General features: G+C 43.2%; 1 protein-coding gene across 1 annotated transcript in view; it reads right to left on the reverse strand.

Moving 5' to 3' along the window:
• WSCD2 (WSC domain containing 2) overlaps positions 1 to 24,419 on the reverse strand; it is a 241,161-nt gene that overhangs the window by 136,887 nt on the left and 79,855 nt on the right. Inside the window, exon 2 of the mRNA XM_040346054.1 lies at positions 2,787 to 2,901. Within this exon, the coding sequence (XP_040201988.1) occupies positions 2,787 to 2,901 (115 nt within the window). The remainder of the gene's footprint in view (positions 1 to 2,786; positions 2,902 to 24,419) is intronic.

Genomic DNA, 24,419 nt, shown 5'->3' on the forward strand with positions numbered 1-24,419 from the left:
AAAGATGGATATCTCGTTAACGGCAGCAGCTGCTGCCACAACCGAGGTATCCATCTCTTCAGTGGGCGGGCGTGTAAACGATAACGGCGGTCTCCGCTGCGGATTCGCCGTGAGATCGCCGTTATCGTGGCGGGAGAGGGCCCCCTCCCGCCGCTCTCCCGCGCCCTCCGCCGCTTACCGTACCGTATATTTTTAATAGACTCCTGGACGTGCATCTTAAAGAACACAACATACAAGGTTATGGGAAATAATGATCAACACTGACACACGTACACCTACACAGGTTGAACTGGATGAACTATTGACTTTATTCATTCTTACTTACTATATAACTATGTAGCTTGGTGATTGGTCACAGTCATCACAAGGTAAAGACAGGGCCAACCACAGCCCATCTGTACCATGTGATTAGCTGTGGCCAATCACATCTACTCACAAAAGTAAACATTGAATGAGTAGTTTTCATTCAGAAAAAAATGGTGGTTTATAACTGTAAAATGCACAGTTATAGGCGATCAGTGTGTAAAAAGAAAACATTTATTCTGATCACCTCCCCAGAGTAGTACAGTGTTACTGTGGTAACACTGTATTGCTCTGAGTAAAAGGAAAAAAAAAAAAGATTACATCTAAAAATATTTTTATTTTATTTTTTAAATTGTATTATTTATTTATTTTTTACATACCATCACCAATCAGTATCCCTGATCACTGCCACACCAGCCGTATGATGCTGTACTGCACTGGTGACCGTATGTAAAAAAATTTATTCTTTATTTTCCAAAAAATATAAAAAATTTGCCATGCCTCTTACTAAAATCCTTGGACTGTCTACTTTACAAATAGGGGTCATATGGAAGTATTTGTATTGTCTTAGCATTTTTAGGCCTGACATCAGGACTGATCAATTTACCATAGGTTTTTGTACCCTATAACTTTCCTAAAGACTAATATACACTGGTTTGGGTTATTTTCACCAAAGATTTTGCAAATAATTTTTGTTCATAAATTTATGCCAAACATATACTAATATGTTTTGGCATACATTTATGAAGAACAATTATTTGCAAAATGTTATAACAGAAACAAAGAAAAATACATTTTTTTTTCAAAATGTTGTCTTTTTTTCATTTATTTTGCAAAGAATAAAAAAACAGCAGCGATTAAATACCAGTGAAAGAAAACTATTTGTGTGAAACAAATAATAAGAATTTCACATAGGTACAGCGTTGCATGTCATTCAAAGTGAGACAGCACTGAAAACTGAAAATTGGCCAGGGCAGAAAGGGGGTAAAAGTGTTTGGCATTGAAGCGGTAAATATTGGGGACTTTTTCAATGATGTAAATGTTTGTAGTCATTTCTTTATTTAATGGTGTACTGGCCTTCTGTGTGAAAGTAAGAAAATCCTTATCTAGGCATGGATATGATCATGACTTTATTTAGTCAATGACATCACCCAGGAATTCCACCACTGTGTTTTGGCATCTCTTGTGATCTGTTAAATGTGATGGGAGCAGAGGTCGGTGAAGATTGTTGGGCATGGCGGGTTATGACGTTTGGATCAAAAATGTCGGGCATCGCTCACAGTGATTGGCATGGTATTAGATTGCTGGAAGATGTGGTTGATGTTGGATTTACATCAGGGAATTTTTTTTTTTTAATAAAGGTGTTTTTATTTTACTATGTACCCTGTGAGGTTGGGAGATATATGGGAACCCATGTATTCTAATTGGACAGGATGCCCCCCAATCACCCAGGCTGTTTTTCCTAGAGAAAGGCCTTGTTTGAAATGTAAGTGAAGACCCCATGCTGTTTCTCTCTTAAAGTGAAATTCCAGGATCTATCTAATGAGGATTAAACCTGCTTCCACCTATCTCCTAATTCCTATACTAACTAACTTGTTAAAGCAAGATGCTTATGCTTACCTATTTTCAGGGCACTCTGCTCCAGTCACGTGATCTTCAGTAGAGGAGAGAGCAGCAAGAACCAATGGAGAAGCACAGGAGGCAAGAGAGGGTGGGTCAAAGCTTTGACTTTAAAGACATTTTAAGATTAAGTTCCCTAGGTTTCACATCGTCTTGAGTGCCCTGAATTACATTTTTATCATCTAGATCAAGAAATTTCAGTTGTAATTGAGTCATAAATGTATGCGGCTTTTGCCAGGTGGTATACTTTCCTGAATGCATTGAGATGCATACAAAACCAATAAAGCTACTGTATTGCCTAACAAGCTGGTATGGACTTGAGGGAATTTAAGCATAAAAAACCCTGAGGCTCTTGGATTTCAATGATTAACGTCAAAGAATATCTCATTAAATTTGTGACTGCTGTGAAACCATGTGGCAATTAGTGTGGCCATTTTCCATGTGTCTTTAAACAGCAAACCGCCCCAAGAATTCCCCCAAGAGATTGTGAAACTGTTGAGCTATCAATGCCTTGTTAGATTGACTGAGATTTTCCAATGCTGGCTGACTATACCATTAAAAAAAAGAAAGAAAGAAAGTTTAAACTGCCAAGTACTGTTGCAGTCATCCAAAATTCTGCCATAAAATTACCTTTTATTTGTTTACAACATTTTATTGCCTTTAGCATTTTAAAATGCACAGCTTACAATAAAATGATTGATTAAGTGTTCAGAAATATACTGCTTAGTATACATGCTAAATAAATCTTACAATTCAACACAAGGAATTAAATCATAAAAAGGATGGGGATTTGGCAGGAGAAAAGAGTCTGTTGATGTGCACAAACTAATAAAGCTCTATTCATTCAGCAATCACCATCCTACCGTTCCGCACAGTTGTCCTGGCAACGGAACACTGTCATCTTCTTGTAGTCGAAAAAGGACACTCCACGGAGCGCTCTCTGTCGCGTGTCATCCATGTAACAGCCAATATACTTTGCTGCAAAACAACACATATGCAACCAGTTAAAGGCATCCTAAAAGAGGGCACCATGCATTGCCCTGTTGAGCACATCAGATTGAGTTCAAAATGTATTTATATATGCCTTTTAAGGTTTTGCATTGCTACAGGCTATCTGTACAGTTAAATGATTTGTAAACCCTAACAATGAACTTCTCTGATTTGCTTTCCTTTGGCTTGTTAAATATTCTAATAAACATGTTTTCGTAAATTTATACAAGTGTAAAAAATGTACTTGATCTTGCCAGTAATCTAGTGTTGTCCTCTGCCATGTGCACTCTACTATGTTATTCATGGATGTTCAGGTGAACATATCAAAAGTTCAAAGGTGGAATCTAAACCCCACTGAAGTTGATGGGCACTAAATCTGAAAATCTGTCAAATCTGTAAAATTGAAAGGCTAACAGCCTTTTTAGAAATATTAATTGTGTCTAAGCAACCTGAAAAATGTACATTTGGTCTTGGATCTCTCCTGAGAAATAGTAGTGAACTTCCTGATATGTACAGTATGGATGCCTCAACACTCCTGTGCCTACAGACTCATACTGTAGCTCTATATCTGCAGAGTGAGATCTAAGTCAATTGTGCCTCTGACTGCTAGTCTCAGGAGATTCACAGTGGGATTTAGGTACTGTATCTCACAAAAGTGAGTACACCCCTCACATTTTTGTAAATATTTTATTATATATTTTCATGTGACAACACTGAAGAAATTACACTTTGCTGCAAGTAGTGAGTGTACAGCTTGTATAACAGTGTACATTTTTTGTCCCCTCAAAATAACTTAACACACAGCCATTAGTGTCTAAACTGCTAGCAACAAATGAGAGTACACCCCTAAGTGGAAATTTCCAAATTGGTCCCAATTAGCCATTTCCCTCCCTGGTGTCATGTAACTTTGTTAGTGTTACAAAGTCTCAGGTGTGAATGAGGAGCAGGTATGTTAAATTTGGTGTTATCGCTCTCACTCTCTCATACTGGTCACTGGAAGTTTAACATGGCAAAGAACTCTGAAGATCTGAAAAAATAATTGCTGCTCTACATAAAGATGGCCTAGGCTATAATAAGATTGCCAAGACCCTGAAACTGAGCTTCAGCACGGTGGCCAAGACCATACAGTGGTTTAACAGGACAGGGTCCACTCAGAACAGGTCTCACCATGGTCGACCATAGAAGTGCACATGCTCAGCGTCATATCCAAGGGTTGTCTTTGGGAAATAGACATATGAGTGCTGCCAGCATTACTGCAGAGGTTGAAGGGGGTGGGGGGAGTCAGCCTGTCAGTGCTCAGACCATACACCACACACTGCATCAAATTGGTCTGCATGGCTGTCATCCCAAAAGGAAGCCTCTTCTAAAGATGATGCACAAGAAAGCCCACAAACAGTTTGTTGAAGACAAGAAGAACCCGAACCCGAACTCTGAACCCCATTGAAGTCAATAGGACACAGACTTAGTAAAAAAAAAAAAAAAATGCGCTGTGGTCCCCCCAAATTCAATAACCAGACCCTTTAGGTCTGGTATTGATATTAAGGGGAACCCCGCCGTCAATTTAAAAAAAAAACAAAGGGGACCCCCAGATCGTGAACCCCCCCGTGTGAAATGGTAATGGGGTACACTGTACTCCTACCATTTCACAAAGGAAGTGTAAATTCTTGTAAAAAAAACACACACACACCGTAGAAAAAAGTCCTTTATTAATAAAATAAAAAATAAAAAAACTCCAGCGGTGATAATCCACTCGTTCCCGGCTTCCTACTCCAACATTGTCCTGATCCAGCGACGGGTGCGGGTGATATCCAGCGATGAGAAGATCCAGCGACGGGTGCGGTTGATCTCCAGCGATGAGAAGATCCAGCGACGGGTGCGGGTGATCTCCAGCGATGAGAAGATCCATCCATCCAGAGCGCAACATCGAGGACCTCCACTCACCGCTGGACACAGCGAATGACGCGCTGAAGCTGTGACATTACTTATATAGGGGAGGCAGGGCCACCAGTCACGTGACCCCGCACCCTCTGACGTACCCTCTGCTACGTCACTGGGTAAGCCCAGTCTTCCCCCTTCCTGGGCTTCCCCAGTGACGTAGCAGAAAGTGCATCAGAGGGTGCGGGGTCACGTGACTGGTGGCCCTGCCTCCCCTATATAAGTAATGTCACAGCTTCAGTGCGTCATTCGCTGGGCTGTGTCCAGCGGTGAGTGGAGGTCGGCGATGCTGCGCTCTGGATGGATGGATCTTCTCATCGCTGGAGATCACCCGCACCCGTCGCTGGATCACCCGCACCCGTCGCTGGATCTTCTCATCGCTGGGGATCACCCGCACCCGTCGCTGGATCACCCGCACCCGTCGCTGGATCCTATTATCGCTGGAGATCACCTGGATCAGGACAACGTTGGAGCAGGACTTGCAGTTCGGCTAGTTTCAGAAACTCCTGACGTGCCTTATCCGCCAGGGGGAAGTTTTTGTCAGGCACGTCAATCATCTGGGCAAAGTCCCAGAGGACATTGCGCCACTGCATAGGAACGCCTACTCCCGCGGGAGCTAGTACCCAGAAGCCAGATGAAAAATAGCGATAATACCGTATGTACACCCCCAAAAAACAAACAGCATACTGTACATGTTTGAGGTATACAGAATGTAATGTTATATAATTGTTTTTTGGGTGAACCGCTGCTTTAAGCTGCATAATGGTCCGGGGCTTAAGTGGCTAAGCGTGGATTTCATATTCACACCACACATCCTTCCTCTATAAAATAATCAGATATGAATCACCTATTGGCAGAAATTGCCTTCTACCTTCCTTGTGTTTTTCATCTAGATGTATAAAACAGAACGTAACATGATGTCATCATATGTGCCAAAAAGCAGCAAAAGACAAAACTGAGAAAATCTAGTTATGAGCTGCGGATATTTTTAGCACTGCAGGAGGTATGCAAGGACCCACACAGTACAGTTATCAAAGAAATATAAACTGACCGTCGATTCTGTAAAATAAGCTTGATTTAAACATAGATGCCTTGAGCAAGTCTAACCTAGCACTGGTAGCTACAATCATCAAAGCAATACCTGAATTCATACAGACAAACCTCAAAGACAGGAATGACTCACCACAGGTTTTACAAATGGAATAAAAACACACCTAAAGCCGACTGATGAAAAGCGCTATTTTAGAAAGCAATTAAAAAGGCAAATATTATACATAAAAATGCAGGAAACCGATCAGATTTTACCTTTGGTTTTGTGCAATAAGGAAAATGTAATATTTGTTGATTAGTTGCAATTGCATGCTACGCAATGCCTTTGTCTTTTTTTAAATAAGCCTGTTATTACAAGTATCCCAGCATGCAAATGCCTGCTGCTTTTCCTTCCTATGACTTATGCTAGAGACAAGAAGACACAGAGCGACAGAATTACAATACACCTAAACCATATAGCCGGTTCAGTTTATGCTTCACAGAACCTGCTAACCTTCTCGGTGGGCTGAGATGGAGAAAACAGTGCAGCCGTTCTGTAGTTTCCAGATAATTAAACCTAGCAGGGGACAAGGTGACATCACAGACAGAAACCTGTGCTGTGTCGGAAGTACTCTAAATCTGATATCATTGATCTGGAAGGTGAGCAGATTGACATACACAAAGCACACAAGCAGCTTGCAGCTAGTGAGAAAAGACTTCTCTTGTATGGGCAGCCTATTCACTCAATTCTAATACTGTATATGTTAATGCAAATATTAATTCACATTGCATTTAAGGATAATAGGAAAAAAACATGACAAGCTAGGCACAATTTAATAATATTGTATTTAAATGAAATAGATAATACATAAGCCAAGCAATACTGTATAAATTGAGGCATGCAGTAAGAAAGTATAGAGGTTTCCTTTAAATTTAAGCGTACTTATCTCCAATAGTGATGTCATTTTAGAGTGCAGTGTTGCTCATCTTTCTTTAAAAAAGTAATTAGTTACAGTTTCAAATTACTTGTCTGAAAAAGTGTGAAGGACTTTTTGCCTATGTGCTTCAGTCTAATGCTCTCCCTGCTAACTTAATGCTGTGGGTTAGAGGTAACAGGTGTTCATGTGTGATTCATCTCTCTCTGTGAACACTGTTCATATGTTAAATAAGGCTAGCTTTTGAAAGGCCTTTAATTGTGTGATAACCCTGTCTAAAAACCTAGTGATTCTCAGAGGTGTTAATAGGTGTCAAACTGGAAGCAGACGAAACGTCTGCTTAGGAAACTCAAGTGTGTGAAGGTGGTTTGTTGTTTAAGGAATGTGCAGTGATTAGACATGATAATTGTCGGTCGGTGCCGACCTGTCTAGAATGTTTTAGTAATTAGCCTAGTGTGTGATTAGGGGGGGGGGGGGGGTGGAGATCTCATTGTTGCTTCAATGTCTTGGACTGTATAAAAAGCTGAGAAGAAAACCATTAAACTGTGTTGTTCCAGCAGTAAGCTTGGCATGTGTGGCTTTCTGGGCGACTCCAGGGATATTCCTCCTCGTGGAATATTGGGGTGATTTTCATTATGGGAAGAAGGGAACGTTGACGGGGATATCATTGTAATACCGTCACAAAAAGTAATTGAGTTAGCGACTCAGTTACTACATTGGCAAAGTAATTAGTTACTCAGCAAAGTAACTGACTTTTTTTTTTCCGGCGTATGACGAGCCCCAGCTAAAATTTTGGTTTTGGGATATACTCACTGTATAAGACGACCCCTCACTGTGCCATCTGTAACATGCCTCACTGTGCCATCTGTAACATGCCTCACTGTGCCATCTGTAACATGCCTCACTGACAGTGAGGCATGTATGATGGCACAGTGAGGCATGTACAGTATGATGCCACAGTGAGGCATGTATGATGCCACAGTGAGTGAGGCATGTATGATGCTACAGTGAGTTACAGGCACAGTGAGTGCATCTAGACCTGTTTTCCAGGTTGTCAATTTTTTTGATATAGCTGTTTTTAATTGATCAGTAAGGTCCTGAACTCTGTCAGAGTTCTGGTTAACTTTAGCGACTGTTTGGTCAGTGTTTCTTTTCCTTGACTTCTTTTTTTGCCCCAATATGTTGGAGGTCAGGGTTGATTGAGGTGGTGATATGTGCTGCTGTCTGCAATAGTCCCCTGGCTAGCATTTGAGAGAAAGCTGCCATCATAGAAGGGATATCATGCGGAGGGGGGATTATTGTGAGTTTCCTGCCCCCATGACTCGGGGCTGACTAAGAGATCCTCCATAGGAGTCAGATTGGGGCCCCTCACTGACCTTCCTAATAAAGATTCTGTGGAAGATGGAGAGTGTGGTGTCTGTAGTGGGGTACTCACTGTGCTCTTCTCATGCAGTGGACTGGCAGCGTGTTTGTTGTCCTGGTCCGCTATGGATTCCTTCCATGCTGTGCATGCTTCTGGTGTGTGTGTGTGCGGCCGCCATCTTTGGTAGGCCCAGACTCGGTACAGCCGAACCTAGCTGCTGGAAAAGGTCACTTCTCGCGGAGGCCACAGACATCGGCATCTCCTGGGATGTTCCCGGGGTCGGATGGCGGGGTGGAGGTGCCCGTTCATGCACTCTGGTAGCTGTGGTGCAGAGCTCCAAGACAACGTGACCCATCTTGGATGCCTCCTTCTCAGGCTGTTCCGTGATAGGCGGAACAGTCATTTTCCCAGCAGAGCCTCTGTTTACTGTTCAGCCTATCACGGATGTCCTCTCGTCCGATGCCAAGGCTGAGGATGAGAAGGCATCCGTGATAGGCTGAACAGTAAACAGAGGCTCTGCTGGGAAAATTACTGTTCCGCCTATCACGGTCCACGGAGGAGGAGGAACGCTTTTTTAATAATGGATGGCCGACGACACACACAGGTACTACATGTAATTGCGGTAACGCCGCCCAAGTAATGGGCCCGGCATTACCGCGAGGGGAAGAGTAATCAGGTAGATTACTCGTTACCCTCAAAAGGGGCATTGTTAGGTAACGGCGTTTATTTAAACGCCGTTACTTACAACACTGTTAAAGTGTCATATTATAGTCAGATTTCAATGACAACGCTACCATACCTGTAATATCAATCAGTGAAATGCCAACACTACATGAAGCTGTGTAGGAGACGCTGCAACGATGGTACTACCAGCCCCTTAAAGTGACATTAAACTCTGGTTTAAAGAAAAAAGTTCTATAAGGCCGCGTACACACAATCGGTCAAAACCGATGAAAACAGACTGAAGGACCGTTTCATCGGTTAACCGATAAAGCTGACTGATGGTCTGATGTGTCTACACACCATCGGTTAAAAAAACGATCGGGTCAGAACGCGGTGACGTAAAACACACATGACGTGCTGAAAAAAATTAAGTTCAATGCTTCCAAGCATGAATCGACTTGATTCTAAGCATGTGCGGCTTTTTGACCGATGCTTTTGCATACTAACGATCGGTTTTGACCTATCGGTTAGGCGTCCATCGGTTCAATTTTAAAGCAAGTTCTCTTTTTTTTGACTGAAGGATAACTGACCGATGGGGCCCACACACGATCGGTTTGGACCGATGAAACGGTCCTTCAGTCCGTTTTCATCGGTTTTGACCGATCGTGTGTACGCGGCCTTAGAGTAGTATTTATAATTCTAAAAAATACATTCGATTGATCTCATCCTCCCCCAAATCTCCAAATTCCTTCATTTTTTCCTACCCAGGTTTAAATTTCTGTTAGAAGGTGGCTACATTTGCTCTCCATGGTTCCACTCTCTTTATTGCTCTTGAGAAGATCTAGGGACTTATGGGATTTGTAGTGTGCATAGAGCAGTATACATAACCACAACATGCACTGATTGTTCCAAATAAATGGAAGGGAGGGTGAAAGAAGAGGTTCAAGAGTTCATAGACGAGGTTACAAGAAGGCAGAAAAAATACAGTAAGAAATGATTCCATAAAAATAAGACTACATGATCAATAAAGTGGTTGTTAAGCCACTCTAACCTGCATGCACCATCAGCACTGCTGCCTATTGCAGTGCAGATGGTGCATGATTTATAAAAAATAAATGCTGCAAATACCTAATTTCACAGCCGAGTTTGCGATCACATGACTGGCCAACTTTCTCCTTCCCTCCTCTGACAGATGCAGTGGGAGGGGCTGAGATTCCCCTGCTGACATCAGTCGGGAGGGGAGGAGAGGGCTGGGTGGTCATGTGATCGCAATATGGGCTGTGAAATTAGATATTTACAGCATTTATATTTATGAATCATACACAGAGGGGGACACTGCAATGGGAGGCAGTGCTGATGGTGTATACAGGTTAGTGTTAGGAGAGCAGCAGGAAGGGGGAGGGGCGGCACTATCACAAGCAGACAGACAGAGAAGGGAGGGGGAAGGGGGACACAGGAGCAGAAAAGAGAGCAGATAGCAGGCTGCAGATGACAGAGGCACAAACTGACCACGATTTAAGGACTCAGCAGCCATGATACACCATGTTAAGTTTAAAGAGGGGTGGGGATCAGCCAGGTTTTTTAGGTGTTACAGGGGGCCAAATGACACAGGACAACCACTGTGTCATATAACATGCTTTAAAGGAGCAGGAGCCATTTGGGGGGGGGGGGGGGGGGTTAACAAACGCTTTAAGTAATGGATGCATATTGCTAATATTTGGAAAATAAGTATGTTGTTTAGTTTCACTTTAATATTAAGTCTTGGCTTAAATAATAAATAATAATTCAGTTGTCGCATGACTATATGCCCCTGGTACCGAACTTGCAGCCTTTCAGCAGGTAATTGGTTTTGTTAATTATTTTCAAACTCTTTTTGTCTGTGTGGCTAATCCTTTTTCACTTTCTTTGTTTTTACCCCTTTTGATTTTTTTTTAGGATGGAACTTGCTTAGAGAAATATCAAAATTCAGCACAAGTAGTTGTGAAGAGAGGAAGCACAAATGTGTGACGCTTTGGTCTGTAAAGGGTTTGTAGGAGCAATGATCACTTCTAATCTCATTTGAGGCGTCCGGCCTATGACTGTCTACTAAAGCATGTTTTTATGCCTATTACACACGATAAGGAAATTGGATGAATGATCATCCATTTTTTTTTTGCACGCTAGTCGAAAACCAAAAGGTTACTAAAGTGACGACATTTCTTGTACGACAGCATACAACTTCGGAAGTAATATACTGTATTGTATTGCAATGTATTTTTTCATTTCCAAGCATGTTGGTCACACAATATTTTCCGTTCAAATATCATACTAATCCCACTAAAAATGTTCGTTCTGTTAGCATATGAAAAAAAATTGCGCTTGTCCCTTTGGATAATTTCACATGAACTGTCATGATCGGCTCTCGAAAGCTGTGTATGAATGATCATATTACTGGATGATCACTTTGAAAGCAGTCATTTTCATCTGATTTTCTTAGGATGGGTACTAGGCATTAGTCTACAACAACTCCTATGTCTCTGACCATCTCTTGAAGCATACCTGTAGTATCTGACACCTGTAACTCTGGTGCTCCAGTTTCTGGTGCTCCAGTCTCTGGCAACTTTCTGAACATTGCATTCCCTGCATATTAGGTGTGGCCCTCTGGTAACAGGGGCCCTGACTTATATCAAGTAAGTGGATCACCGCTGCTCTTTGCTATCATGTCCTACTGAAAATTACACTGGGAAGTACTTACAACAAGGGAACGCATGGCGTGTAAATGTATTGGTACATATCAAATGATTTCAAATGTATTTTATGTCTAAATGAAAGGGGTTGTAAAGGTAAACATTTTTTTTTCTAAATAGCTTCCTTTACCTTAGTGCAGTCCTCCTTCACTTACCTCATCCTTCCATTTTGCTTTTAAATGTCCTTATTTCTACTGAGAAATCCTCACTTCCTGTTTTCTGTCTGTAACTCCACACAGTAATGCGAGGCTTTCTCCCTGGTGTGGAGTGTCGTGCTCGCCCCCTCCCTTGGACTACAGAAGAGTCAGGACGCCCACTAACACACAGCTCCTTTCTCTATCTGCAATGTAGAGAGCGTCCTGACTCTCCTGTAGTCCAAGGGAGGGGGCGAGCATGACACTCCACACCAGCGAGAAAGCCTCACTTTACTGTGTGGAGTTACAGACAGAAGAACAGGAAGTGAGGATTTCTCAGATGAAATAAGGACATTAAAAGCAAAATCGAAGAATGAGGTAAGAGAAGGAGGACTGCACTAAGGTAAAGGAAGCTACAGTGGGTGACCGCTATATTGTGTCAATCTCGCTCCCTTTCTCGGCGAGATTGACCACCTCCCATCGCGGGAGCCAGCGCCGAGCTGGCTTGCCGCGATAGAGACAAAGCCGTCATAGAAGCGACGGGAGATCCGACTTGGATTCCCGCCAATTCTAGCGTCGGCATTTGGTATGCATTCCTGAGAGGGAGAACTCCACGCCAAATTTTAAATAAAAAACCGGCATGGGTTCCCTCCCCCAGGAGCATACAGGCCCTTGGGTCTGGCATGGGTTGTAGGGAGACCCCCCCTACGCGAAAAAACCGACGTAGGGGGTCCCCCTACAATCCATACCAGACCCGTATCCAAAGCACGCTACCCGGCCGGCCAGGAAGGGAGTGGGGACGAGCGAGCGCCCCCCCCCCCCCTCCTGAGCCGTACCAGGCTACATGCCCTCAACATGGGGGGGTCGGGTGCTCTGGGGCAGGGGGGCGCACTGCAGGGCCCCCCCCACCCCAGAGCACCCTGTCCCCATGTTGATGAGGACAGGGGCCCCCTTCTCGACAACCCTGGGCGTTGGTTGTCAGGGTATGCGGGCGGGAGGCTTATCGGAATCTGGGAGCCCCCTTTAATAAGGGGGCCCCCAGAAACCGGCCCCCCACCCTAAGTGAATGAGTATGGGGTACATCGTACCCCTACCCATTCACCTGCAAGCAAAGTGGTATAAACACAAATAAACAACACAGGGTATTAAAATATTTTATTAGTCTGCTCCAGAGGCCCCCCCTGTCTTCTTTAGCTCTTTCAGCAGGGGGGGGGGCTTCTTCTTCCGCTCTCCGGGGTCTTCTCCGCTTTCCGGGGGTCTTCTCCGCTTTCCGGGGGTCTTCTCCTGCTCTCCGGGGGTCTTCTCCGCTCTCCGGGAGGTCTTCTCCGCTCTGGGGGGTCTTCTTCTATCTTCGCCGCTCTCCGCTCTTGACTCGGCGCACCCCGGTTCTTCCTCCCGCTGTCCGGTGCCTTCTCCTTCAGGGCTGGCCGCCGCTAGTATAACTGCGGCCAGTCCGCTGTTCTGTGACGTCTGCTTCTTCTTCTTCTCTTCTCTTCTTCTGCCTTCTCCCGATGTTGACCCGTCGCCTCTTCTCGCTGCAATGATGGGTGCGCGGCTTGCATCGGACTTATATAGGCCTCACAGTCCCATCATGCTCCGGTACCTACCCACGTGGTACCTACCCACGTGGGTAGGTACCGGAGCATGATGGGACTGTGAGGCCTATATAAGTCCGATGCAAGCCGCGCACCCGTCATTGCAGCGAGAAGAGGCGACGGGTCAACATCGGGAGAAGGCAGAAGAAGAGAAGAGAAGAAGAAGAAGAAGACGTCACAGAACAGCGGACTGGCCGCTGTTATACTAGCGGTGGCCAGCCCCTGAAGGAGGAAGGCACCGGACAGCGGGAGGAAGAACCGGGGTGCGCCGAGTCAAGAGCGGAGAGCCATGTAGCCTGGTATGGCTCAGGAGGGGGGGAGGCCGCTCGCTCATCCCCACTCCCTCCCTGGTCGGGCCGTGTAGCGTGCTTTGGATATGGGTCTGGTATGGATTGTAGGGGGGACCCTCTACGTCGGTTTTTTCGGCGTAGGGGGGGGGTCTCCCTACAACCCAGACCCAAGGGCCTGGTATGCTCCTGGGGGGGGGGGAACCCATGCCGGTTTTTTATTTAAAATTTGGCGTGGAGTTCTCCCTCTCAGGAATGCATACCAAATGCCTACGCTAGAATTGGCGGAATCCAAGTCGGATCCCCGTCGCTTCTATGACGCGCACGTTGGAATGTGCTTTGTCTATTCCAGCGAGTGCGAGATGTCGGCGAGATATCGGCACCATGTCGCCGAGAATCAGCGCGATGCTGTCGTGCTAAAAACACAATATCACAGTCACCCAATGTATTTAGGAAACAATTTTACCTTTACAACTCCTTTAACCACTTGGGATCCGCCTGCCGTCAATTGACGGCTACAGTGCGGATCCCAATTTCCAAACTGCCGTCACTTGACGGCCGCCCCTTAGGGCGGTCCCCGCGCGCGCTCCAGAGCGCGCTGCGGGGGAAAAATCTGTGTTGGCCGTGTCCCTCGGACACAGCCAATTACAGATCGCCGCGAACGGCCAATCAGAGTGGCCGTTCGCGAGGCGATCTGTGCGGCCAATGAGAGAGGATCTCATATGTAAACATATGAGATCATCTCTCATTGCCGTTTTACACAGAGACAGCGGTGCTGTCTCTGGAGAGGAGACGGATCTGTGTCTCTTGTACATAGAGACACAGATCGGTCACCCCCCCAGTCACCCCCCCCCCCCCACCTACAGTTAGAACACTAAGCAGGGATACATTTAACCCCTTCCTCACCCCCTAGTGTTAACCCCTTCAATGCCAGTCACATTTATACTGTAATTAGTGCATATTTATAGCACTGATCGCAGTATAAATGTGAATGGCGCCAAAAAATGTGTCCGATGTGTCCGCCATAACGTCGCAGTCCCATTAAAAATCGCAGATCGGCGCCATTTCTATTAAAAAAAAATAATTAAAAAATAATAATTCTGTCCCCTATTTTGTAAGCGCTATAACTTTTGCGCAAACCAGTCGCTTATTGCGATTTTTTTTACCAAAAATATGTAGAAGAATACGTATCGGCCTAAACTGAGGAAAAAAAAATGTTTTTTTTTTTTTTTAAATTGGGATATTTATTATAGCAAGAAGTAAAAAATATTGTATTTTTTTCAAAATTGTCTCACTTTTTTGTTTATAGCGCAAAAAATAAAAACCGCACAGGCGATCAAATACCACCAAAAGAAAGCTCTACTTGTGGGGAAAAAAGGACGTCAATTGTTTGGGAGCCACGTCGCACGACCGCGCAATTGTTAGTTATAGCGATGCAGTGCCGAAAGCTGAAATTTCACCTGGGCAGGAGGGGGGTATATGTGCCCAGTAAGCAAGTGGTTAAAAAATCGAATGAAAGTAATTGATAAACACCTCCAAATGCCTCAATGCGTTTGTAAATATGATAGGATTTATCAAAATGATCAAATTATCGAATAAACAGCTTGAGGCATGTGCAGACAGCATTAGACACAGGTCCATTCCCAAACTTTGGGCTTTGACAGCTGAAGGGATTTAGTAAGCAAAGCAGCCGGCTGTACAAGATTAATTCCAGAATGAAAACTAGTGTCACACAGCAGGTAGGCTGTACCGTATAACTGAGTTTAAATCAAAATGTGCATGTTAACTGAAGCTACTTTTAAATCCAAATAACGATGCTGCATTTTATTTATTTTATTTTACTTAATCACTTAACCGGATATGCTTTTTTAACCATAATATTTTTCCTATATTGATATTGCCCTGACATATTATTTCGCCATGCTGACAAGTAGGGATGAGCCGAACACCCCCCTGTTCGGTTCGCACCAGAACTTGCGAACACACCAAATGTTCGTTGTGAACTTTAGAACCCCGTTAAAGTCTTTGGGACTCGAACATTTGAAATCTAAAGTGCTAATTTTAAAGGCTAATATACAAGTTATTGTCCTAAAAAGTGTTGTTGGGACCTGGGTCCTGCCCCAGGAAACATGTATCAATGTAAAAAAAGTTTTAAAAACTGAAATTTTTTCGGGGAGCAGTGATTTTAATAAGTGAAACAATAAAAGTGAAATATTCCTTTAAATTTCGTACCTAGGGGGGGGGGGGGGGGGTAAAGTCAGCATGTGAAATAGCGCATGTTTCCAGTACTTAGAACTGTCCTGTACAAAGTGTCATTTCTGAAAGGAAAAAAATAATTAAAACCGGACTTGCAGCTATAACGAATTGTCGGCTCCCGGCAATTCAGAGAGGATTCATTCATAAAAAAAAAAAGCGTGTGGGTCCCCAAATTCAACTACCATGCCCTTCAGTGTGGTATGGATATTAAGGGGAACCCCGCCGTCAATTTAAAAAAAAATGGCGTGGAGTTCCCCCCAAAAATCCACACAGACCCCTTATCCGAGCATGTTAACATGGCCAGCCGCAGAAAAGAGGGGGGGACAGAGTGCGGCCCCCCTCCTCTGAACCGTACCCAGGCCACATGCCCTCAACATGGGGAGGATGTACCCATGTGATGGGGACAAGGGCCTCATCCCCACAACCCTTGCTGGTGGTTGTGGGGGGTCTGAGGGCGGGGGGCTTATCAGAATCGTGACAGGTGGCCCGCCTCACCTATAAAAGAAATGTCACAGCTTCAGCAACGTCATTCGCGGGGCTGTGTCGGTGGAGAGAGTAGGCCAGCGATGCTGCGCTTTGAAGATCTTCTCATCGCTGGACAGGAGAGGAGATCACCCGTCGCTGGATACAGACAACGTTGGAGCAGGGAGCCGGGCCGAGTGGATTACCCCACTGGATTTATTTTTTATTTTTTTATTAATAAAGGACTTTTTTCTACGGTGTGTGTGTGTGTGTTTTTTACAACTATTTACACTTCCTTCATGAAATTGTAGGGGTACAATGTACCCCATTACCAATTCACATAGGGGGGGCCCTACAACCACCGGGCAACATGGGGACATCCTCCCCATGTTGAGGACATGTGGCCTGGTACGGTTCAGGAAAGGGGGGGGGCGTACTCTGTCCCCCCCTCTTTTCTGCGGCCGGCCAGGTTAACGTGCTCGTATAAGGGGTCTGGTGTGAACCCACCTTTAGAGATTATACACTCGCCTTTTAAATCTCTCCATCCACAGCTGTCCATTCCATTGTTTATCTTACTCGTTATCATCGTATCCTGCGAGGTATCTGCTGTGTAGCCTCCTTGGTGCCACACAACATCTTGTCAAAATATTCTCAGCCTGGTCCTTAAATACACTTTGCAGACTCCATTTAATCCTATATACAATAATCTAATACTAAAAGAGCAGTTACACTAGTAAAAGGACTTTGTCACAGCTCTTAATTGTGGTAATGCCCGATAAAGTGTACAATTTACCATGTGTTACTACAATGCACTAATACATTTAAGGGGTTGTAAAGGTTTGTTTTTTATTTTCTAAAATTGGTTCCTTTAAGCTAGTGTATTGTTGGCCTTACTTACCTTTTTCTTCCATTTCCCTTCTAAATGTTTTTTTTTTCTTTGTGTGAATTTCTCACTTCCTGTTTCTCCTCAGTAAGCTTACCACCATCATCCGAAAGTGCTTACTGAGGAGAAACAGGAAGTGAGAAATTCAGACAAAGAAAACAAAGAAAAAAAACATTTAGAAGGGAAATCGAAGGAAAAAGTAAGTGAACCAACAATGCACTAGCTTAAAGGAACCTAATTAGAAAATAAAAAACAAACCTTTACAACCCCTTTAACTTTGTATGGTGCATTATGGTGCTATTCATTTTTAATGGAACCCCAATGTACTAAATAGGTGCCAATAGATCCCTTTGCAACGCACTATAATACACTTGTAAACAATGCCGCAGGCCCAGTTTTTTCATCTATTGCCAGGAATTGGTAGCCCATTAAAATTGAAAAGGCTGTTAATGATATAATACATATTAAAATAAATCTGTTTAAGTCAAGTCGTTACTTCTAGTCACTCTAAAGCCTCATACACACGATTGGATTTCCATTGGACAAAAACGTGGAATTTTGTCCAAAGGGCGATGGCCATAAACTTGTTCTGCATACAGACGGCAAAAACGTTGTCAGCAAACAAATACGAAACTACATGTTTTTTCAGCTCTTTATCGCCACCCTTTGGGCAACTTCTGCTAATGTTGTGCTATGGTTAGCATTGCTTCTGAGCATGCGTGTTTGTACTTTGGATTTTTTTCCGACGAACTAGTGTACACACGATTGGATAATCCGACATCACACATTTGTTGTCGGAAAATTTTAAAGCATGCTATCCAAACATTTGTTGTCGGAAAATCCGACAACAATTGTCCGATAGAGCATACAAACGGTCGGATTTTCCAACAAAACCCTTCCATCACACAATTCCCTTAGGAAAATCCGATCGAGTGTACGGGCCTTTAGAACATGCTGTAGCTCGTGATGTGCTAATTGCACCGCAAAAATACTATGGGCCAGATTCACAAAGGATTTGTCGTAAGTCCAAATGTGAGGCGTCGTATCTCGGCGCCTGATTTAAAGAATCAGATACGACAGAATTTGTCCAAGATACGACTGAGGTAAGTCTCTCTCGTATCTTAAGTGCATATTTACGCTGGCCGCTAGGGGCGCTTCCGTTGTTTTACGCGTCGAAAATGCAAATGAGCAAGATACGCTGATTCAGAAACGTACTTGCGCCCGTCTGATTTAGCTACGCCGTTTATGTAAGGCGTATGTCCGGCGTAAGTTTACCCCTCATAAAGCAGGGGTAAGTCATGTTAAGTTATGGACGTCGGAAACGTCGGAACCGCATCGTATTTTACGTCATTTGCGTAAGTCGTATGTTAATGGGGATGGGCGTAGGTTACGTTCACGTCGACAAAGCATTGAGCCAACGTATCTTAGGGAGTATTTGCGACGTGATTCTGAGCATGCGCGCGCATGCGCCGTTCGTTCGGCCCCTCATTTACATGGGGTCACGGCTCATTGTAATACAACACGCCCACTGCCTTGATAATTGAATTACACAGGCTTACGGCCCATTTACGGTACGTCGCCGTAAACATAGGGCGCAAGTTCTTTCTGAATACGGTACTCGCCTCTCTAAGCTACGGCGGCGTAGCGTATATGAGATGCGCTACGCCTGCAGAAAGTTACGCCGATCTTTCTGAATCTGCCCCTATGAATATATGTTTATTTTAGAAGAAAAATAGACATTCTTCTTTTTGTTTTTAACATATTTTGCAAAACTAATACTAGTTCAGATATTTCTTAATTTGTTTGCAAATTACAGTGACCCAAAATATTCATAGATATTTATGCATACACACAAACATTTTATTATTTAGATTTCAAATCTTTTTTTAATAATGTGCTTTAATAATTTTTAAATGCAGTTTTTTTTTTTTTTTTACTCTGGCATGGCTCTTCTCTCCTCAGAGCTGCAGATGAAGAAATAAAGTAGCAAACAGGAGAGAAAATATGCTGAACACCACGATTGGATAGTCACAAGGATCACGTGATTAGCAACCATTTGGATTGGTTAATAATCAGCACATTAAAAATAAACATATTACGGTCTTTAGAGACATCATACAATCTGCAAAGTGTGTACCAGCATGGAAAAAATACTTTAATTAACCTCCTCCAATCACAGGGACCTTCCAAGGGCATTCATTTACAGAAGGGTCACTGCAAATGAGTTAAGTCACACGTCAATCCATTTACCGCACTCACAGTTCTAAACTGCAACCAGTCTATGGAAAGAAATGCTTAATGTGATGCTTATTATTCTTTGACTACTCTTCCAGGTTGACGTCTCAAACAGATGTGAGTCCAAATCAAATTAAAGATTTCAAGCCATATACAGTACCCACTTGTAAAAAAAAAAGTAGGCCATTTTGGAATGTCAACAAATGTCTTTTTAAATAGAAGCTTAAAAATGATGAATAATAAGCTATTCCCCTGCAAAATATGATGTTGGTTTTAACACTTGAGACCCGCGCTGTAGACGAAAGACGTCCACAGCACGGCTCTCAAGTGCCGGGTGGACGTCCCTGAATGTCCTGTTTACATTCCCTGTGCGCGCCGCTGGGGGCGCGCAGCAGGGAAACTCTGTGCCCGGCGCATCGCTGGGAAGCGATGCCGCGTGCCTGGCAGCCCGCGATGTCCGCCAGGTACCCGCGATTGGTGGTGACAGCAGGGACGTGGAACTCTGTGTGTAAACACAGAGCTCCATGTCCTGTCAGGGAGAGAGGAGACCGATGCTGTGTCCCTTGTACATAGGGACACAGCATCGGTCACCTCCCCCAGTCAGTCCCCTCCACACACAGTTAGAACACACCCAGGGAATAAATGTAACCCCTTCCTCACCCCTAGTGTTAACCCCCTTCCCTGCCAGTCACATTTTTACAGTAATTAGTGCATTTTTATAGCACTGATCGCTGTATAAATGTAAATGGTCCCAAAATTGTGTCAAAAGTGTCCGATATTTCCGCCGCAATATCGCAGGCCTGAAAAAAAAAAATCACAGATCGCCGCCATTACTAGTAAAAAAAAAAAAAAAAATCATAAATCTTTCCCCCTATTTTGTAGGTGCTATAACTTTTGCACAAACTAATCAATATACGCTTATTGCGATTTTTTTTAACAAAAATATGTAGAAGAACACGTTTTGGCCTAAACTGAGGAACAAAAATAAAAAAAAAATTGGGATATTATTATACCAAAAATTAAAAATGTGTGTTTTTTTCCCAAATTTTCTGTCTTTTTTTGTTTTTGTTTTTGTTTTCAAAAAAGTTCTATTTGGAAGACAAGAAATAATACAGTTCAGTACAGTGCAATGAGTTGGGAATCACACAGAGGCTGCAACATAAGGGCCAAAAGAGAGACAATGTTGGGAATATGAAAAAAATAGGGATACATAGAGGGAGGGAAAAGAAGCCTGTAACCCATTTATCTGAGCGCAGTAGTTATACATGACTCACTACACGTAATGGAGTGAGGGACATTCAATTAATTGAGGATATGGATTAGAACAAGCTATCACATGAGAATTTTTATTATAGTGGGAAGATGGAGGTATGGAGCCAGATTAAGGTGTTGGTGACCAATAAATCCATTTGTTAGTAAAGATATGCATGTTGTCGGACAGTGTGTGGTGGATTCTTTCTGAGAGTCTAATAGATTCCATTCTGGAGATTACCTGCGGCCATGGTAAGTTCTGCGATCTCCAGTTACAGGCGATCATCCATTGTATGGCACTGATTAGAGAATGAATCAGTCTATTGCATGGAGGTGGAACATCAGGGACCGTGGCATAAAGTAAACATATATGTGGGGTGAGGGAGATTTTCTTGTTGAGGGTGGTTTCTAGTCTGTTCACAAGTGCGAGCCCATATAGGTTCTAAGAGTTTACATTCCCAAAAAATATGTAGATAATTACCCACTGCAGGGCAACCTCTGAAGCAGTTCGGGGAGGTATTAGGGTAGAAGGAGTGGATTTTGGCAGGGGTCATATACCATCTGGTGAATATTTTTAGGGGGGTTTCTCTAAAGGCAGCAGCGCGATTGCTCTTACGGAGATTCTCAATCATATCAGCCCATGATCAACAGGAAAGAGAAGTTAAGTTCCGTTTCCCAACGCAACATTGGGGCCGATTTTTCTGGTTGGAGAGAGGCAGTAAGGTTATTATAAAAACTAGAGATTAACCCTTTGTCTGTAGGGCAGGATAAGCAAACATGTTCAAATAGAGTACTAGGATATATAGCGCAAAAAAAAAAAAACGCAGAGGTGATCAAATACCACCAAAAGAAAGCTCTATTTGTGGGAAAAAAAAACAGTAAAATATAATTTGGGTACAGTGTTGTATAACCGCGTCAATTGTCTTCAAAATGCGTCAAAGCTGAAATCTGAAAATTGGTCTGGGCACGAAGGGGTTTAAGTGCCCAGTAATGAAGTGGTTAAACACTGAAGAAGCCCTTTGTCTGTGGGTTTCTCTTTCGAAAATCACTACAGTAGTTGGTGCTACTACAGTAAAAGCCACAATCCCCCTGGTCCTGCTTGAGTTTCCAGCTTCCTTTCTTCATACTGACCACAGGGGATGGCTGGAACTACTGCGATTCACAGAATGTTTTTTTTGTTTTTTTCAGTGTATACAAGTGTAGTGCTGACATTCTTGTATATTGATGTGTGTTTGCATACTTTAATACCACGTCTATGGACATTGCTATGTTTAAGTATTTGGAGCCATCTAGTGACCAAATACTGGTAATGCAGATAGATGTTTTGTTTAGTATTTTGGTTGCCTTGGAGACGAGGAGAGACCCAAATACGGGTAATGCAGAGAGATGTTTTGTTGAGTTTTTTTGGTTGCCTTGGAGACGAGGAGAGACAGGGGAAAACAATCATGGTTGTTGGGGCAAGGGATCGGAGGGTGCCCGAGGGACAGTGGCCGGATTGCAGAGACCGAGAGACACTCATCCGAGCATCGGAGAACCGGATCCATCCAGCGGAGCTGAATGGAGCTGACGGAGAAGCAAGTTGCAGTCACAGGACCCTGAACAAAAGTTACTAACCGGAGCTCCGATCCAGTGGGTGAGCGGGTCACGACCCACAGTTTGCTAAGTTTACACGCAGTTAGACTCATATACAGACCTCACTGGGATTTATAGTTCCACAGAGGAGCAGAAAAACTGACACTGAGAAGGCTTGAGGCCTATCTAATTTGACGTTTCAAGCGATTTTAAAATAGTTGTTGCAGTTACACCAGGAGCATTTTCACTTCAATTTGACTCATCAAAACTGTGGATTACAAATCACTTTAGCTAGCGAAGAAAAGAAGAATCCAAGACCAAGTACTTTAAGTGAGATCTCACGCATAGCTAATAAAGTAGGGGGAGCTCCCAGGTATAAAATGTTTATGTATACTGTTTTCAAATAGCTTATGTTTAATCAATTGTGCTGTCGTCTTACGTTGGGATGACAGCACAATTACTGTAATCACTTTTTTGCATATTTCACAGTAAAATATATCTCTGGTTAAGTATCCAGTTGTTGTGGCGTACAGTTTTTCTCACCCCAAGTGCAGTCAGTGGATCCTGGGGTTATAATACAGGTATTTTGTATTGTCTTACATTGTATTGTATTGCATTGCATCACAGCTGTGCCAAGGGGATTGAGCCAAGTTAGTGGGGTTTATTGGTAGAGTGCAGGCCCAAATTAAACCAGCAGCTCCTTCGGGGGTCAGTGCTACACAAGGCCTTCCCCTATTGGACAAGTTTGAATCGTAACATCGCTGTCTCTCCTCTACACCTTCTCCAATCAGAGAATGCCTTGTATTCATTGAATAAGAAAATACAAGGCTTGCTATGCATGACGATGTGCAGAGGGGAAGCAACCAGCACAGAACCTGAGCAGGATCCAGTAGATCTTGGCTATCAATGTAGTAGCACTGACTACCACAATGATTTTCAGCTTCCCCAGAGGCCCCTCTGGTATGAGTAATGTGCAATGTACACTGTGCCATGTTGGACCAATGTAATTATAAAATACAGATCATTTCTGGGGTTCAACTTCAAATTGATTTACATTTCATATATTATTGAAATCCTACCAAGATCCAACATTTACATTTTGTACTAAACTGTTTAATAGACTGTACATTGTTCCTTCTCTTTCTGTATATGGATAATGGCACTGTAATTATTTTAATAAAACATGATTTTAAGTACCATTTTCCTATGTTATATACAGCTGTCACGAGACTATGTCACACCTCTCCAGCCTGTGTCTCAGAATAAGAGGGAGGTGAAGCCACCATTAATACACATGTAATATCCAACCCACCATTGTGTTTAGTTGGTTAGTGGGCACAGGCGAGAAGGAGGAGGGAGGGAGGGAGAGAACGGGCTGTCATTTACACTGTGTATATGCCCACATGTGTGTGACTCTATAGTCTCCTGGACTGCTTTGATGTAATAGGAGGAAATGCTCAATGTAGAAACTCACTAAAAACTGAGCATGTGCAGAGTTGCCACCACAGCTGCCAGAATCCCTAGCTGAATTAGTGACATAACAGAAGGTGGTAAAAGAGGACAGCAGGATCAACTGTTTTTTTGTAGAATACAGAACACAAATCTCATAGTGACTGAGCAAGTATGAACAGCATGTAACACGCCATTTATTGATAGTTTTTTTATCATGTAGGTTTAGTGACACTTTAATAAATTGCTACCTCTAAAGCTGGATTCACACCTATGCATTTTTAGTGCTTTTTGCATTTTGCAGATTTGAACTACAGAATGTGTTCCATAGGAAACCTTGTTAAATGGACTGTAGTGCACATCTGAAAATGCAAAAAGCACTAAAAAATGCATAGGTGTGAATCCAGCCTAAGACAATTTTGATGTGATTTTGATGTGATTTCAGGGAATGCCTGTGTAAACTTGAGGTCTATGGACCTCAACTTGCATCAAAGTTGGACCAAAATAGTTGCACAGATATGAATGTTTCTCATTGAGAATCATGGGGTATGATTTGTCAAAGTCGCAGGAAAAGCCTGCATAAGCGTGAAAGGTGTCTAAGGCAATTTTTGAGTGAAAGAAAGATTATTTTCCTGAAAAACTTGAAAATCATATATAAAATATGTGTATAAAGTACCTATGGTTATTCGCATTTATGCGTGTATGAGCGCACAATCTGCAGATCTACGCAC

This window comes from Rana temporaria, chromosome 1 (genome assembly GCF_905171775.1).
Source record: "Rana temporaria chromosome 1, aRanTem1.1, whole genome shotgun sequence".
NCBI classification, from domain to species: domain Eukaryota; kingdom Metazoa; phylum Chordata; class Amphibia; order Anura; family Ranidae; genus Rana; species Rana temporaria.